The sequence below is a fragment of the Alligator sinensis genome, unplaced genomic scaffold, assembly GCF_000455745.1.
Source record: "Alligator sinensis unplaced genomic scaffold, ASM45574v1 scaffold1164_1, whole genome shotgun sequence".
In the NCBI taxonomy this organism is placed as follows: domain Eukaryota; kingdom Metazoa; phylum Chordata; order Crocodylia; family Alligatoridae; genus Alligator; species Alligator sinensis.
In genome coordinates, this window is record NW_005842225.1 from 1,369,106 (window position 1) to 1,385,699 (window position 16,594).

A 16,594-nucleotide genomic window follows, 5' to 3' on the forward strand; every position below is an offset into this window, starting at 1 on the left:
TGCTGAACCAGGTCTGAGCTCTCACCCTCCCATCCCACGGGCACATCCCTCTTGCCCCCCACTGCTTACCCTCTTCTGCCTTTATCCCAAACTGGCAGCTCTTTTCCTCAGCGTTTGTCCTTGCTCTTCCTGTCCCTTTTGAGAACAAACCCTCCCTTGCTCCACTTCACCTTTGGCTCCTGCTGCCGCTCTCTCCTCCCAGTCTGCTTGGAGAGAGCTATCCTTTCTCTGTGCTGCCATCCCAGCACTGCTGCTCAGCTTCATCACTTCCAGCTGGCTTCTGCCCTCACTAGTCTGCAGTGAGCACCCTGCCAAGCCCCAGGCTGCCTCCGTCCCACAAGGTCCTCTCTCTCCTGGGCTTCCCTGATCTATGTCTGCCCTTTGCGTTCGGGGGCTCCTCTCCTCTTGCCCCCTGTTCCTCAGGGCACATCACTACTGAGATGCAACACCGAGTGCTTCTCTTGTCTCCAACAGTAGTTCTTCCAGGTCCTGCTGCTGTTGCAAGGCATGTGTCTGATCCTGCATCAGTGCAGAGGGTTGGATCAGCCTCCCCGGAGCCCCTTCTTCCTTGCGGCTCTCGTGTATAGCCCCCTACTCTGGTGTTCCCCAAAAGCAGGCTCTTCTGAGGCAAGGAGAGATCCTTTCCTCCAACTCTCCCAGCCACACCTGGGTGACTCTTTTTTTCAGTCAACAGGATGCAGCTTTTGGGGGCTGGGGGGGAGGAGTTCAAAGCTGTTTGCAAATTCAGATCAAACTGGGCATGGGGCTCAGGCTGGAAGGGACAGAGGAAGTTTGAAAACCATAGAAATGTTTTAAAAGTTACTGCTCAGACCTGCTCAGGAGTGTGTTGCATTCAGAAGCCTGTCGGACTCCCGCCCAGCTGCGCGGTTGGTCCAGTACAGGAGGTTACCCTAAGAAATCCGTGCTTTTAAGAAGGCCTTTGTGTTGAAAATGGACCCAGTCTAAAAAGGAAAGGCAGCAAACATTCTCAGTAGCCCTAAATTAAAGCTCTGCTTGTGTTTTTGCGGGTTGACCTGGATCTTTTCCCCCAGTTTCTGGTTTGGGCACTGAACTGAGGACTCTGTTACACGAGCGGCTTTGCTCCCGGCACCTGGCAGTGGGCGACCGGCTGAGATGGGCCAGATCAGTTCGTGGGGCAGGTCGGGCTGCCTGAAAATCTAAGCACTCGCCTCTTCCCTGCCAAGAATCACGCAGACCTGCGTGCGCCAGTCCATCAACTTGAAGAAACACCCGAGTCTGACAGCTTGACTCAGGAGCCTGAGACACACGTTCTGTTTTATTGGCTTGTCAAACACTCTCTATAAACCGGCAGTGCCTGGAACAGCAAACCACCCGTCTTGCCAGAGTACATGCTGTTCCAATGATCCTGAGCAGGTGAGGGGCGAATCTCATTGTTTGTGCCTCTCCCATCCTTCCTCTGCCTCATGACACAAAAGCGAAGATTCTTGTGGTTGTTCTTTGCCTTTTGTTTCCTGCCTCCTGCTGTTATTGCTGTTTACAGCATGAATTGCCCTGGGCAAGCGCCCAGCTAAGGGGAAAGGTCTGAGAGCTCTGAAGACGCTGGTTCTTGTCTCTGGGTTCGGATGTGACCATGTCTCGTCTGCCGACCTACCGCTCTCTTGGCCAAAGCAGTTCTAGAGGCTCGGGGTCGGGGCCTGACTGAGCCTGAGCCTTGCTGAGGGGGCTCTGACTGACCAGATGGTTGGGTCAGGGCTGGACTTGGAGCAGTGCAAGGCCTTGTCTCTGTGCAGCTCCCTGTCCAAGCTCGCTGTGTCTGCGGTGTAAGGAAGGGCCTGGGGCAATGACAAGGCCAAGTGGAACAAAATCCCAGGCCTGCCGTTAACCCCCCTTGGCTCTGGGTGGAGCAGCCGCTGGCGCTCGCCAGACCTGGGACCCGTTACAAACACCCGAGGCTGTAAAGTCCAGTAGCTGCCACACCAGTGCGTGGAAGGCAGGAGACCTGGCTCCCAGTGTCGCACTGCTGTGTTCAGCAAACTGCTCCCTTGCATCTCTGTTGGCTCATCTGTACGTGGAGGGAGCAAGGTTTTCCCCTTGCTGCAGACTGCCATGGCAGTGCGTGGCCAGGAAGCCACTAAGTGGAGGTGTATTGCCAAGGTGCTAGAAAGGGCTAGGTGGACACAAGGCTGAGCTCGGTTGCCCAGTTCTGGCCGGGCACATAAAGCACTCTCGAGGAGTAGGGCATGCCCTTATTTACACACGGCCGCATTATGGACTCAGCCCCTGTTTAGTGAGGGAAGTGTCCCTTCCTGGAGCAGCAGGGGAGTGAGGAGCTGAGCAGCACAGGGCTGGGGCAGCTCTTGCAAGAACTGGATCCTGCTGTCCAGAGCAGGTTTCCTAACTGCCTCTCCTCTGTCATGCCGCCAATTTGATTATTTTTACCTACCTGCTCCTGATTTAGTTCTCGATGTACTGAGCACTAGGGGAGCTCCTATCAACACCTGCTTGCATAATATTATTGGCTGTCTGGAATAGCTGGTTTCCCCGCGCTCCGAGCTGCTCGGCTTGCACAGGCACTCGCAAACAGGGGAACGAGAGACGGGGAAACCTCTCACTGGGACTGTGGTTGTGAGACACGGCAGCAAGTCTGCTCCACATCACCCCTGAAACCTGCCGCCCACACCGGGCACCCCTCCTCTGCCCCGTGCAGGATGGGGTTCCCTTGCTGATGCCTGAGCTCACCCCAGTGCTGTCTCGGGGCTAGGGACGGATTCTGGGGAACTGAGTCAGCTGTTGCATATCCACGCATGAAGGGATCTGATTCTTGGGAAGTGGGGCGGTCACGGTGCAGGAGCTGTGCTGTTGCTACAAGGTGGGGGGACGCCCCACCCAGGGCTCCACTTACTGACATGGAAAAGCCTCCTTTGAAACTGGTTTCAGTAGATGGCAGTTCGATGAGCGGTGCAAACAGAAGCTACACTGGAGCGGCCGCCTCTATTTAGAAAAGTTTGTCCTGCTTGGGAATCAGATTGTCTCATGGGTTTAAAACCACTGGGTGACCATGGGCGCATCATAAGTCCTGGTCTTGTGTAGCCCTGATATTTAACAAGTTCTGGCCTCCTGTGTGGGGCTTTCCCTGCCAGGTAGGAGGTTGAAATGCTGGAGAGGCCAGGGGCAGGTTTTGCATCCTTTCTGAATCTGCTGCTTGTCTCTGGCACTGAGCTACTTGTTTATGTACAAATTTATTTCTTTTATATGTGGCATGTATTCCTTTCCAGCCCTCCTTGCCTCTGGTCCCAGGTTCTGATTTGTGTTTCTTGACCTCTCGCAAGTGTCCAGGTTTAGGATGGGATTCCTCCCATCGCACTGAAACAAAATACAATGTCAAGGACTGCTCCAGGCCAGCGGCTCCGCTCCCCCTGCCTCCGTGCTACTCCATCAAGGGTCTAAGAGACCAGGTCAGCTCGTCGACCAGGAGCGGGAAGCAGTTTCTAGTCGGGGCTCCTGCATAGACAGTGTGTTGCTGGCTGTAACTCATAGTAACATCAAGGTTTCGGGGCTGGCTTGTCTTCCTGATATTCCAGCTCCTGGATCTGTGACTATGTGGTGATGCGAGCGTCTCGGCTTTCATTCAAAAAGGTTTGTTTCTAGCAGTCAGAGAGACGCTGGAAAACCTGACCCATGAAGTCAGGTAATAAAGAACTCAAACCTGCGTTGTTTTTAACCTTCTCTGGTTTTAGGCCAACCTCATAATGTCCATGAGACCTTGTACGTGTAGCATTGCCAGCTCCCTTCCAGTCCAGGAGCCTTAGACTAGTCTTTCCCAAGTAATTAACCTTCTTTGACTGTGTCAGAACCTTAAATGTAGAAGTCCTTTGTGCCCGAGAAACATTTGTGTAACGACAGGGAGGTATATGCTTGTTTTCTTGTGAACAGAAACTTCCTCTGGGTTGACAGAATGGGGGGAATCCTGTTTCATTTTTGCAATGCCAGGAATGGCATCTGCAGGGATCCGGTAACTTCTTATCTCTGTGATGAGAGCAGTCTAAAATGCATGAGTCATTTATGATGCTACTGTGCTTGATGTGCCCGTTTCCTTCAGGTGTTAAGACGTTTGCTTACGCAGGCGCATTTTGCAGCTCATGTCAGATAGCTGCCTTTGTTAAACGGGAGAGAAGGGTGGAAGAGACGATACGTGGGGAGGCCGGAGAGCAGTGGTGAAGTGTTGCTCATGTTCATGTCAGTACGTTTATTCCTGAAAGGTGCAGAATTAGGGATTTCTGCCTCTCCAGATCTTCTGGAGTAGCATTTTAATAAAAAGATGTGATTTGCTGGTGGAGAGCATGGATTGGATCTGCAGTGTGAAGGCCGACTACTTCATGCTGGTGGTAAATTAGCCAATTGACATAAATCTGCTGAAGTATTTAATGGGCTGAGACGGGCAGTAAAAGTCTTTCACTGTAATTCTTTTTTTTTTTTTTTTTTTTAACTAGAAATTTGCCAAAGTCGTTAAGTAAATGAATGGAATTCAGAAGTGATGTTCCTGATTAGTCCTTGCTGCTCAGCCTCTGTCGTTCTCATTAGTTGCAGGGCGTGCGTGCTATGTTTCTACCCATCTGAAAGCTATTACTGGTTTTACTGATCGTCCCTACTCCATCTGCAGGAAATCTAACTGTCCAAGTGGTGGAAAAATTCAGACGTAGACTGACAGCGGCTGCACTGCGGAAACGCTAATGGTGAAAGACACCCAGGCAGCTACATCCCAACCCGCAGAAAAAACCCCTTGGAAAAAAATCTGTCTCCACAGTGGTCCAGGGAACAGAGGAGCTTTGGGACCTTAAAGGATGGGTCATTGGACCTACATGCCTGTAATAATTCCCACCTGATCCTGATCCTTACCAGAAAAGACAAAGCTTTCAATCCTGCCTGCTCCCAGTTTGCCCCCTCGACAAGTTTCAAAGCTGCCATACGATTCTTGTTGTGGGGCAGAGGGGGTTGGTCCTGGTTCACAGACCAGTAGGTCTTGACCCAACATCCTTGCATCTAAGTGCGAGGATGAGTTTGGCCTGTTGGAGACGCAGCTCTGCTCTGCATTGACGGTGCCGAGCTCTCGTCATCTCTGACGCTGTCAAGGAATCTGAACATCGATCGGTGTTTATCACTTCGGCACATAAAGTCCTACAGCAAAATGCCACTGGCAAGCTGCTGGCCTAAAACAGGGCCTCAAAAATGTGCCAGGCACTGCTGAAGGTTTTGCATTGGCTCTTGCAGCATCTTGCTCAGTAGCGTGACGGGTAGCGAGGGCCACCGCTGCGGTGAATGGAGGGAGCGCGGACAGGTGGTGTGGGAGCCGGGCTCTCGTGTGGTAGTTTGCCGCTGTTCAACAAGACTGCATTCAGATAACACTTTTCACCTGTGGATCTTAAAGGGGGTCTATACCAGTGAATGTCACAGGGAAAGCATCATCCCCATTGTGCAGGCAGGTTTTGGGGAGCTGTGATGTGCTCTGAGTCACGCTGCCAGGAACTGCAGAGCTGAGCGTAATCTGGCTCGATGCTCAGGCGTCTTGGAGTTCTGCAGAACGAGTGCAATAAAACACAGCTCCTCTTTGGTTACACAGAGCATAGTTTCCTTCTGAGAACAGCGTGGCTCCGAGGCAGGTGAGTCCATGGCCTCTCTCCAGCTCCCAGTGGAAAAGCAAAATAAGCCCACAATACAAATACCTGGGAAGAGGAAGAGAACAGGGCTGGGCAGGAATAGGCGCAGGGCAGGGCTAGTTCCAGGGAAGCTTGCAGGTGACCGCAGTCATCAGCCTCTCCCTTTGCAAGGACCAGCCCTCATCCGGTCAATGAAGATGGCTGGTGCTTCCTGCCAAGGAGGATGCTTTGGGTGACCTGATGCTCCCCCACACCCTCCCCATGCACCTACGTCTTTATTGGAGCCCGAAGTATTTCTCTCTATCACACATTAACAAATGTGCCCATCTGCAGGCAGGACGGCAGTCACGAGGCGGCCGTGCCATGAGCACAGGAACACGAACGCCGACCCACGGGCTCCAGGAAGCAGAGGACGCAGCTCCTCGCGTGCTTCGACCAGTGCTGCTACTTCTGGCCACTGAGAGGCAGAAACATGAGGACGGCGGAGGACTTCAGTTCCAGGCACAGGATGGAGGGCAGACCCGACGCACGGACTCTGCTGGTAGCAGCCTTGCTGTCGGGCCACAGACGCCCCATGCCATCCTGCGCCCTCCTGATAGTCCTTCCCTTGTGATTGTTCTCCCTTCTAGTACCCTCCAGTTGTCCTTGCTGTAGGCACTGTCTTGGCATCCTGACCCGTTAGAGTGGGTATTGCTGGGATTACTTAGGGAAATCATTTAACAAGGAGCTGTCCACCATAGACACTGCTTGTTGTTAAGCACTTTGAACCAAGGGAGCAAAAATACTTCTTGAAAGAAATCTGGGGTGTATCTTATAACCACGCAGGTGCTACGTCGAGTTGCACACATCATGGGCAATATGGTCAGCACAGGACACTGGGTTTATACATAAAGCGTCTTTACAATGAACATTTTATTTGCGGTGGGAGGGAGGGGGGTTTGGGAGGGGAGCAACTGGGAAGTGTTTAACTTAGAAAAACTGGAGAACTAACAGAGCGTTGCTCCGTGACTTGCAGGGGCTGTGTCAAGCCAGACCAGGCCCCAGAAGGAGTCGTGCTCACTCTGGCTCTGTGTCAGTCCCCAGCTCGAGGACGTCCAGGGGCTGCACGCGCAGTGAGTCGTAGTTAGGGGGAGGCGTGCCGGGCTCGGGGGGGAGCCTGCCACTGCCAGGGGTGACGCTGCCGTCCTCGTACTGGAAGCCGAAATTGGTGTGAGCCTCCACGAGCTCCGACACGGTTGGAGGGGCGTCGGGGTAGCGAGTCTGGGCGCGCTTCTGCTTCAGGCCCTTGCACCAGCTGATGCCGTTGATGATGGTGATCCACAGGAAATCGATGATGATTTCTCCGAACTCGATGAGGCACAGCACGGAGCCCCCCATCCAGAACCCGAACTGGCCTCCCAGGCTAGACAGCAGCCAGACGATCTGCAAGAGGGAGGCCGGGGGGGGCATGAGGGAGGGCAGGGCAGGACTGCGTTTCCCTTTGGCCCCAGAAGCAAGCGGGCAACTATTTGCTTGACTTAAAGGAGGGGAATGTGGGAGCTTAGAGCACATGGTAGCATGTCTCACTCACTTGCTTTACAGACTTGGCGTGCTGAGAAGGCAGCGCGCTCCCCCGGGGCGATGTTTCCCGCTGTCCCTGAGCAACTCCTATCCCCACATACACACTCTGGAGGAGCGGAAAGGAGCAAACGGGGGGGAGGAATGAATGCAGGCCTGTGGAGCCAGCCATGCAGGCTGCAGTGGACCCGGAGGAGGGATTCTGTTGCTCCCAGCAGGTAGCTGGGACAGCACAGCAGGGCACACGATGCCTCTCAGCCCTTCAGATTTACTCTGTGCTGGCTGCGTAGCTGCTGCTCGGGGCGTGGGACAGCAGAGAGGCTGCAGCGAGTAGTCTGCAGGTCCCCGCCTCTCAGAAATGCACGGCGGCAGGTTTGTTGCCTAGCAGGAACCGGGTCTCGGACTCACGGTTGTAGCAGCCGATTCCGAGATGGTTCTGTAGTTATACTCTTGGAAGTAAATGTTGAGCTTGATGATCCCGTGTCTGTGAAGACAAAAGAATCCCTTCAGTTTCCAGTCTTGTCTGTGCTGTGATTTGCTGGTCCAGCTGATCACACACATCCCTAAAAAGCCTCACAAAGCGGTGCTGTGGGATCCCTTCATCTCCTTCCTATGGCAAGCCCCCCGGCATGCAGAGCAGGGGAAATGGTGTTGTCTGGGGTTAGTGTTGTGGGGGGACCCGCTTTTCAAGCACCTCGTAGACTGACTCTACTGCACAGCTAACTGGGAGCCTTGGGGAACTCGACTGGAACAGCTTTCCAAGAGCTGATTGCCCACAGGGGTGTTGGGCAGGCCCTGAGGTCTCTGCTGGGGATAACCCAGTGAGGGGACACAACCGTCTGCATGACGTACTCAGCTTGGTGTGTCCTGCATCACTTTCCCTTTGGTTTTTAGAGCTGCTCGGGAAGGAGGACAGCTTTGCAGCAGCTCCACGTGAGTTGTAAACACAGATGCCCTTGAGTTAGGCTTCTAAGTAACAGCTCGATGGCTTCCAAGTAATAACCCCCATGGGCTCTCAGCCCTCCCCAAAACCGATTGCTTCAGCAGCTGTGGAGCTCTGGACTCCAGAGCCGAAATCGAGGGGACGATGTCTGTCACCTCTAGTTGCTCTTTCCTGACGACCTTGTGCCTCGTGGCAGCTTCCTGTTCATTTCTCTCTTAAACTGCTTTTATGACAATAATATTATTCTAAGCTTGGGAAACTTCCCTGCAAGCCTTGTTATGTTCTTGCTGCTTGTCCCAGAGCTTGGTCTTTCTCATACACCAATCTGGTATCTCTCAGTCTCGTTTTTAGGTTGGTCTTCAAGCACTGCTGATTGCCATGCTGATTCCACCTGTCTTTGTTGGACCTCTTTTACCCAGCCTCATGATTGCTCTGATTCAGCACCGTGCCTTAAAAGCCGCAATGGGCTAAGACTGACTAAGCATGTGCACTAAATGCATAAAACAAGACTGGGTTTTAGCTATAAAAAATGAAAGGCAGTAATTTCCTGCATAAAGATAAGCAAATGTTCCTGAGTACAATTTCCTTGTGCTCGCCGTCAGGCTAGAACTAGTTGCATCAAGAAGGTTCGTGTCATGTGGCTTTGCAGCTCAATATCTCGGAGACACGGCTGATATGATACGCCGACCAGCCCTCGCTGCTGGGAACTGAATGTTCGCCAGCTGAGCTTTGGTTTAGCATGACCTGCTTCCTTCTGACTTGTTTTTCCCTGGGCTCACCTCTAGCACCACGTCCTGGGCTCTGCCCTTCTCGCCAAGCCTGAGAATGACAAGAAGCGCCTGCGGTGGACGGCTCCGAGCTCAGACTCTCGCGGTTATCAGAGAGACGGCTCCAGGGTGACTTGGTCACCACCTGTACGTCCCTTCATGGGGAACAGTGATTCCACAATGGACTCAGTCTGGCCCAGTGGTTCCCAGACCGTGATCCACGAGCCAGTGGTGATCTGGGAGGCCATGATAAGTGGTGCCCAGCTGGCACGCAGACCACGCTGAGCCCCCCGCGCTTCACTGAGCTTCGACAGTGGTCTCTTGCCCCAGGATAGGGCTTATCGGAGAGTTAGCAGGCTCTTTAGATAAGAGGGCAAGAGCTCTTTTCTTTCACTCACCTGTCCAGAGTCACATTTGTTGACAAATCCCTTTCATATGACAAAATATGGAAAATCCAGTCCTAGGAAAAGAAGATGGATTCAGCAATGAAATGACAAATGCCCTCTCTGTGGGCTGTTTGTACAGGGACAGAGATAAGTGAGTTCAGGCTTAGTCAATTCAAATGAAAAGCATATTCATCAAGATGCATCAAATCCCTGTGTCGGCACTTAATCAGAATTAAAGTGAGTTTAACTCGCTCCCAAAGCGAATCAAGCTTAATCAGAGGAAGGCCACTCTAATTTTGAAGAAGTGCATCCACGGGGGATTGAATGCAGTTTAACTGGTCCACACTGAATTCACACCCTCAGTTAATATGGACTAATGTTCCTGGGTTTCCCTGTGTAGACGAGCCCTGGGGCACATGTGGCTTGAGGAAGAGAAATACCAGAATGCAAGGCCTGCAAACCACGTGCAGAAAGCTGGAATCGCCGCCACCTGCGAGTACTTAACAACCAGGGCCGTTACTGCATGTAAAGCAGTCTGGGAGTCGGTCAGGGGGCAGCGAAGGCACGGGCTTTTCTCCGAGCCGGGGAAGCGGGCCGCAAGAGAAACAGCAGGGAGAGCAGTCATGCCAATGAGACCAGCAATCGCTAGTCTGCCATGTCCCGCTTTTCTGTTAGTTCACGTTAGCAGCTGTCACGTTTTAGCATCGGTGCATCAGAGTGAGACCGTGGGGAGGTGACGGGGGGCGGGGGGGGATTGGGGAAAGACCTCTCGGTGCTTGACCCTCCGGAGGGATGCTCGGCACCAGTTGACACTAATGAAATGCCAGCCTGTGCAGCTGAGGTGCCTGCTATGCGCTAATGGCAGTGTTTGAATAGATGAGACTGGGGTTAACATTGGAAGGGGGGTTAGTCAAGGGGACGTGCATCTGCACAGGAACGGCAGCAGTGATGATGTGATGGCAAAGACTAGTAACCAAGGCCTCTGGAAGGAGTTCAGTCCAGTTACCAGTGTCTGCCGGCCTAGCACCGGTGTGGCTCTCTGTGCGACAGCCATCCTGCTGTGCACTTGTACCCTTTCGGAAGAGAACGGACGTGAAGAGCAAGCAAAGCGCAAGCGCAGCAGGGACGGAGACCGAGAGAAAGGAGAGAAGAATCCTGAATCCGCGGGAAGTCACCACAATTCGGGAGAGGAGGTGACGGGGTCCTGGAGCGCAGAGCTTGGGTAACAACCGAAAACAACTTGCCCGTAGATAAGCATCAGGGTTTCTGTTCTCACCGTACAATATTTTAACCCGGTCCACATAGGGAGAAAAACGGGATGTAGTAGAGGGTAACTGCAACTCGCTATCCCCCTCCAGCAGGCAGCGGCTGTTCCAGCTCCGCGCTCACGTTCCCCTGGCGCTAGCTGGCAACTCCCTGTCAGCCCTGCTCATTGTTCCCACGTCTGCTCCCTGCTCCGCTGATCTGGGCTGAGCCCGTATTCGTGGTGGCATTTACTTACGATGGTGCCAGATGCGGAGCTGGCTCAGCAGGAGCATTTTCTAGCAATGTTACGTGTCCCTGAGGCACTGGCTCCACTTTGCATAATTGCTCTTACCTGTTTCTAGCTCGGCAAGAGCCATCAATGTGGCTTGTAACTGAACAGGACGCTCACTTGTCCGTTACCATCTCCTGCTCCTGGCAGCCTCCGGGATCCCTCAAGGCTAAATCCCGATCACTTCATGGATTCAAACCCCTTTGAAGTCCTCTATGACAAACAGTCATGCAGGTCTGAGGGGAGCTGGGAGTTGGAGATGGCCCTCAGCATAATATAAAGCTCATTTTGACTGTGCAGTTTTGAACAGGAATGGACTTCTGCCTTGTATATGCAGAGTAGGACAGACCAGAGGATAGCACACGTGTATCAAAGATTTTGCAAAAATGATGTATGATGATGATGATGCCTTAGAGGTCCAGAATGAGCTTGTGGCCCTGGAGACCTGCCACATTCTTGAAGGAGCAGAGTTAAGGCTGTTAGTGTCCTTCGTTCCCGTCAGCGTGTCGGTCTAACAAGGTTTTCTATGTGGTAGCCTTTGCTGGTGATCAGAAGCCCCTGGGAGGGGGACCCCTGCCCCACACTCCTGAAATGCCCCGGCTGTGCGGCTACTTGTCCTCCCTGCAGCGAGCTACAAAAGCAAGCGCTACGGTCGTTGGACGAGTAGGCTATTGCACTTGAACTCCACTGAGGACATTTCACACGCTGAACAGCGATGGTCCTGGTTAGCCTGCCACTGACTTCCCTTCTCCTTTATTCTCACCCCATTCACCTAAAAGCAGCTGCTTCTGATTTAGGCCAAAGGAGGTGGACATAGATTTGAGCCTTTAATATCTGCTTTGTAGAACCAGATTCGGCTTTGCTGGGCCAAATCCTTTGGGAGGAGAGCTGGTTGTTCCCCGTTTGACTTTTATGTGCTGGAGACAGTCTCCTTGACTGTGGGCTGGAAAAAGCAGTTTAGTGAAGAGGGGTTGCCTATGTGAACACCAGTGCCATAAATGCTGAGAGAAGTACATCCCGTTGTTAATCCCCATTTTAAAGTTAGAAACGGGCTTTACCTCTGAAGCCTCAGACGGCCAGTCTGCCATCGAGATGGTCATTTTGTACTGCGTGTCACTGGAAAGCAAACAAGGAGCATTAAGACGGCGCTTGCCCCTCTGGGATCACCCGGAGGTGAGCTGGATTTCAGACAAAGGATTCATTTAGATTTTAAGAAGATCAGTTCAGCGAAGGATGAAATGCAGGAGTCCCTCCACCTGTAGAGCTGGCAGAGATATTTTATGTACTTACTTGCATGTTTCCTTACAAGAGTCAATACAAAACTGCCTGTGTCTTATACTTGATCTCAGTGAAGAATAGCAATAGGCTGTTTGGTGAAAATAAAAAGCAAACAGAATCCTTTCAGATGAGCACTTTGTTGCACAAATCAGCTTCCCCCTTAGCCTGCTGTTGCCTGGAAAGTCCATTTAAGAGAAACCAGACAATTACCTGCAAACAGTTATTACTAATGGCCTATTGACTGGGTTAGGTAGCTGTTTATTACCGAGTCCAATAGATGCAATGGGCTTCTGCCTGTTGTGCAAGATCACTGACTAGCGTCTGTCACGTGTCCTTTCCCGCAGGCTCTGCCACAAGAGAGCTGTGACGCTCGGACGTTCTTGGCGGAGCAGACACGGTTGCGTGCTGAGGATTGCAGGTGCTTCGTGGCACCGTGCAGGAGAGGAAGGAGGCAGATGGGGAGATCTGTGCAAACACGGGGACAAGCCCTGGGTCTCCCTCCATGCTAGGGAACCTGAAGTGCAGGGAGGCAGGTGTCCTCTGTTTGCTCCTCTGCGGGGAGCATCCAGTGTCAGCCTACTGGGTGGTGTCGCTGTGTCCCTGTCGAGCTAAGCTAGGAGGGAGCTGAGACGTCTCTGCCTCAGGTCAGAGCAGGGAGATCTCCCTCCTTCCTTGCCTGGATCTGGTTAGCAAACAGCTAAGGTCGCTGCTAAGTGTATCTGAGCAAGTGTTTCATTCCCCGGCACAGATAACAAGCTTCCCCTGCACCCGCTGTCTTCCCACGGCATCCCTGGAAGCTCTGCTCATGTTCTTACCCCAGTCTGGATTATCATCGTTGTTGCAATAATTCACCCCTTCGGGCAAAGGGAACAGATAGTGACCGCACTTGCAGTTCTCGACCATCTCAGCTTGGAAGCAGGAGCGCAGACAGGCCTGCAGAGAGGGAACAAGGGGCCTTTAGAAGTGCGATCCGCTCTCACACCGCTCCTGCACTGCAGAGGCACCTTCCAGCTGGGCTCGCAAAGGGCCCGTCTCTAACAGCTGGAGGGAAGGCTCTTGAGGACCCACATAAGAGAAGTGTTCAGCTCTGGGGCCAGGCATCAGCTTAGTGGGACAAACTGCACCCTGTAACCGAGGGGCTCTCCCAGGTGGGTTTTGTCATTAAACAGCACGTGTTTCAATCAGAACGCACTGCCAGGTGCTGGGAAGTCACAGCAGCACCTGGGTGAGGCAGATGAATACCAGGGATGTGTTTGCAATGAATGACCTCGTGGTAGTGGCAGAATCACGGTTTGCTTTCCTTCTCCTGTCACCTGGGTTGTTCCCTGAAGCTTTCAAAGCACTTTACCACGGTGAGTAAACTTCACTTAACCCATTTTCAGATGGAGTAACTGAGTCAGAGGGAGTGGCATGCAAGAAGCAGTTAATTTGTATTAGGGTCCCCCTGCACGTTACATTTATGGTGCACTTAATGTGTTAATCACAGTGTAAGTGGTAAGGGTGCTACACGTGCACCCAGTTTAAGGTGCCATCAAATAAAATGGCAAACCAGCCACAAAAATGTTCCATGTGTCATGTAGAAGATTGGTGCTTCGCCTCCCAACCTTAGTGCTGGTTTGTGCGTGCCTTAAACTGAATATGTGCCAGTCTGGGGTTGCCCCAGGGCAAGTAGTCAGCTGATTTTTGGCCCCAGCCCTGGCCCTGCACTGGGTCATGCTGGGCAGGGGACACCTAGGTTTTAACCAGCTGCACTAATAAGTAGAAAGAGCATGATTGGGATCTGATCCCTGATCCCAAAATCACACCTCTGCCATGCATGTGTGGCATCTTTAAATTAATGTGTGCCGGGGCCTCGATTATTTGAAGGCTCCTGGGTGGCTAGGAAATGGAAAAGGCCAAGGGTCTGTCTGAACCTAGATGACTCATCAGGTCGGCATTGTGAACACGCGCCATGGCACACTGGGAAGGGACGTGGCCAGGTTCCTATTCACAGCTGGGTTGACTGGTTGAGGGTAGGCGAACTAGATGCCTTAATCACTGAGCCCCGCTCCAGAGAGAAACAGACGTGCAATCCCATCCATGATGCTGAGATTGCTTCTAGTGTTTGCTGAGACAGGGCTGCCATGACTTTTGGTAAAAGTTAATCATTTTGAAATGCTTTGTTACAGGCAGCAGGTTTTGTAAAGCTGAGCTCTCTTTCCCCTGGGAGGGTCCCAGCTGCCTGCTTAAGAAAGACGTGTTCAGGCTCCGCCATGAACTCTTCCGCGTGAGACCCCTGTGCAGGGAATGGTGTTTCTTAGTCGTCACAACGGGATGAAACTGTGAAAGTAGCATTAGAGGCTCTGTGAAAAGAGAGGGAGATCTGGCAGGGTGGCAGGACCAGAGCGGTTTGTGCAATATAAAATATTTAAGGACTTTATTGCTGCCTGATCATAGAGCCATGAAAAAGTTCCACTTTGCTGAGAAGTCTCCAGACCTCCCCCGGGTGGCATGAATTTCATGTGGGCACGTCTGGAATCTGAGTCGTCCTTTAGAAACATTTAAAGCATTTGCTTAAGCATTTCTATTGACCTCTTTCAAAGTATTGCAAAGTGGTGCAATGGTGGGTACATTTTTGTGAAGGCAGAGGGATGAAATACCTGGCAGGCCACCCTGGTACAGGATGTCACTCTCCAGCCTAGTAGCAAATGAATCGAGCTGAAGGGCTTCTGCTGTTCCTCTGGGGAATTCACTTTCCAGAAGTCTGCCGGTCCTCACCATTACGACTGCGTCCCAGCACTGTGCTTATCCAGCCCCGCGGTACCTGGCTAGAGCCTCCCGGGTGGCTCTGAGCGGGTGAATGCTAAAAACCAGTACCGTGCTTCACCCGCCCCACTGACTGCACACGTGTTCCCAGTTTCTCCCCCTTTGCTCCTGAAGGGAAGGAAAGGCAGGAGGGGAGTTGTGTTTCCAAACCCCATGTGTCCATCTGAAAATGGCTTATTTCTCTTAAAGAAAAAAGGATCATGAAAAAACCCAAGTCAGGTTTCCATGAGAAGGGGATGCACCCATGCGCGCGGCTGTCTCCTGGCAAGGCGGCAGAAGCTCTGCCTGTTTGCCTGCAGGGTGCTGGGCAGGGTAAAGGTGCAGCCCAGTAAAAACAGACGGCATAATAATAAGTCAGAGGCACTTTTAGCCTCTGGATGCACTGGAGCAGCAGCAGTCACACTATTTTCCCAAATATTTGAACATTACAATCACAAGGCAAAGACTGTAAGCACTGAATGGCTTCCTATCTAGAACTGCCGGAGCTATTTATACTGCAGCTGACCCGCGGAGGCAGGCTATCCCACACTGAATAGCCCCATGGTTTTAATGTATGCAGCGGGTGAGGTCTGCGCTGATTGTTCAAGGATCCCCCGAGAGGTCAAAGTTGGCCTTTGGGTGAACATGTGCAATGATTTTTATTATAGGCTTGCCACCTATAATACAAATCACAGCAAAAAAGCAAATGCCACCTCGTTACGACTGACAATGACATCCTGTCCTTGCTGACGCTAGGTTGCCAGCCACGTCCCTCCTCCAAAGACCTACAGCAACCAGACACGGGTTTGTGTCCTCTTGCTGCTTTAGGAGGAAAAAGCCTGGCAAGGTGACACTAAGAGCATGCATTTCTGATTGCAATCCTCAGTCTCATCTTCCAGCTCTCTGCTGGAGCGCTCGTTGGCCCGCGAGCCACTGCGGGTGACACCGATGTAACCGGCACCTGACTGCAGCCCGTGCTGAGCTGTTTGCTGCGGGTAAACAGGCCTGTGCCATCCCCGCCTGTTGAAGCACGTGCCGCCGGGGCTGGTGGCGTGTCTGATTGCTCGGGATCCCTGACACCTACAAAGCGGATGTCTGTCGTGCTGATGCGACTTCTCTGCCTAAGAATGTCGTATATATATTTTGGCATCTTTGCCCAGCCTCCTTTGTGAGTGCTGAGCCTGGGAGCGGACAAGTGCTCTCAAGCATCGTCTTCCTCATCCATCACGAGCCACACACGCACTCCCCATCCTTTAGAGAGTGCCTTTGGTCTCTAGTCTCCCTGACCTAGTGTCCTCTTCCCGAGTGCCAGTTCTCTCTCTCTTTGAGCCCCTTGTCCACTCTCCCCTGTGTTGCTGGGTTTGTTTCCACCTCTCGCACCTTCCCTCCCTTCTCTGTTTGCATCCAGGCCTCTTGCACTAGCTGCCCATCCTGCCTGTCATTTTCCTGCTCGTGGGACAAAGCACAGTTGGTGGATGCTGACATTTACTTAGGAGCTCTGGTTCCCCTTTGCAGCCTGGCTCCAAAATCTGTTCCAGTTCACCCAGCAGCTCCCAGGCTTCTCTAAAAAAATGACTGCTGGGATTGTTTATCCCGGTGCCCTTTTCTGTCCTCCCCTGTCTTCTACAAATCTTTACTTGGAAGAGGCAGACAGGCAGGATGTGGGATGGCTTTTTGGAGGTAAGTGAAAAGAAGGAAAATTGGGTGGA

General features: G+C 52.4%; 1 protein-coding gene across 1 annotated transcript in view; it reads right to left on the bottom strand.

The window, feature by feature from the left end:
• Positions 1-6,509: 6,509 nt before the first annotated feature.
• Positions 6,510-16,594, bottom strand: part of SCNN1B (sodium channel epithelial 1 beta subunit) — a 30,211-nt gene continuing 20,126 nt past the window's right edge. The window contains exons 8-13 of the mRNA XM_006027135.2: positions 12,917-13,034; positions 12,114-12,189; positions 11,882-11,939; positions 9,302-9,363; positions 7,602-7,677; positions 6,510-7,058 (exon numbers count right to left, since the gene is read on the bottom strand). Coding sequence (XP_006027197.2) covers positions 6,693-7,058; positions 7,602-7,677; positions 9,302-9,363; positions 11,882-11,939; positions 12,114-12,189; positions 12,917-13,034 — 756 coding nt within the window. The 3' untranslated portion in view covers positions 6,510-6,692. The remainder of the gene's footprint in view (positions 7,059-7,601; positions 7,678-9,301; positions 9,364-11,881; positions 11,940-12,113; positions 12,190-12,916; positions 13,035-16,594) is intronic.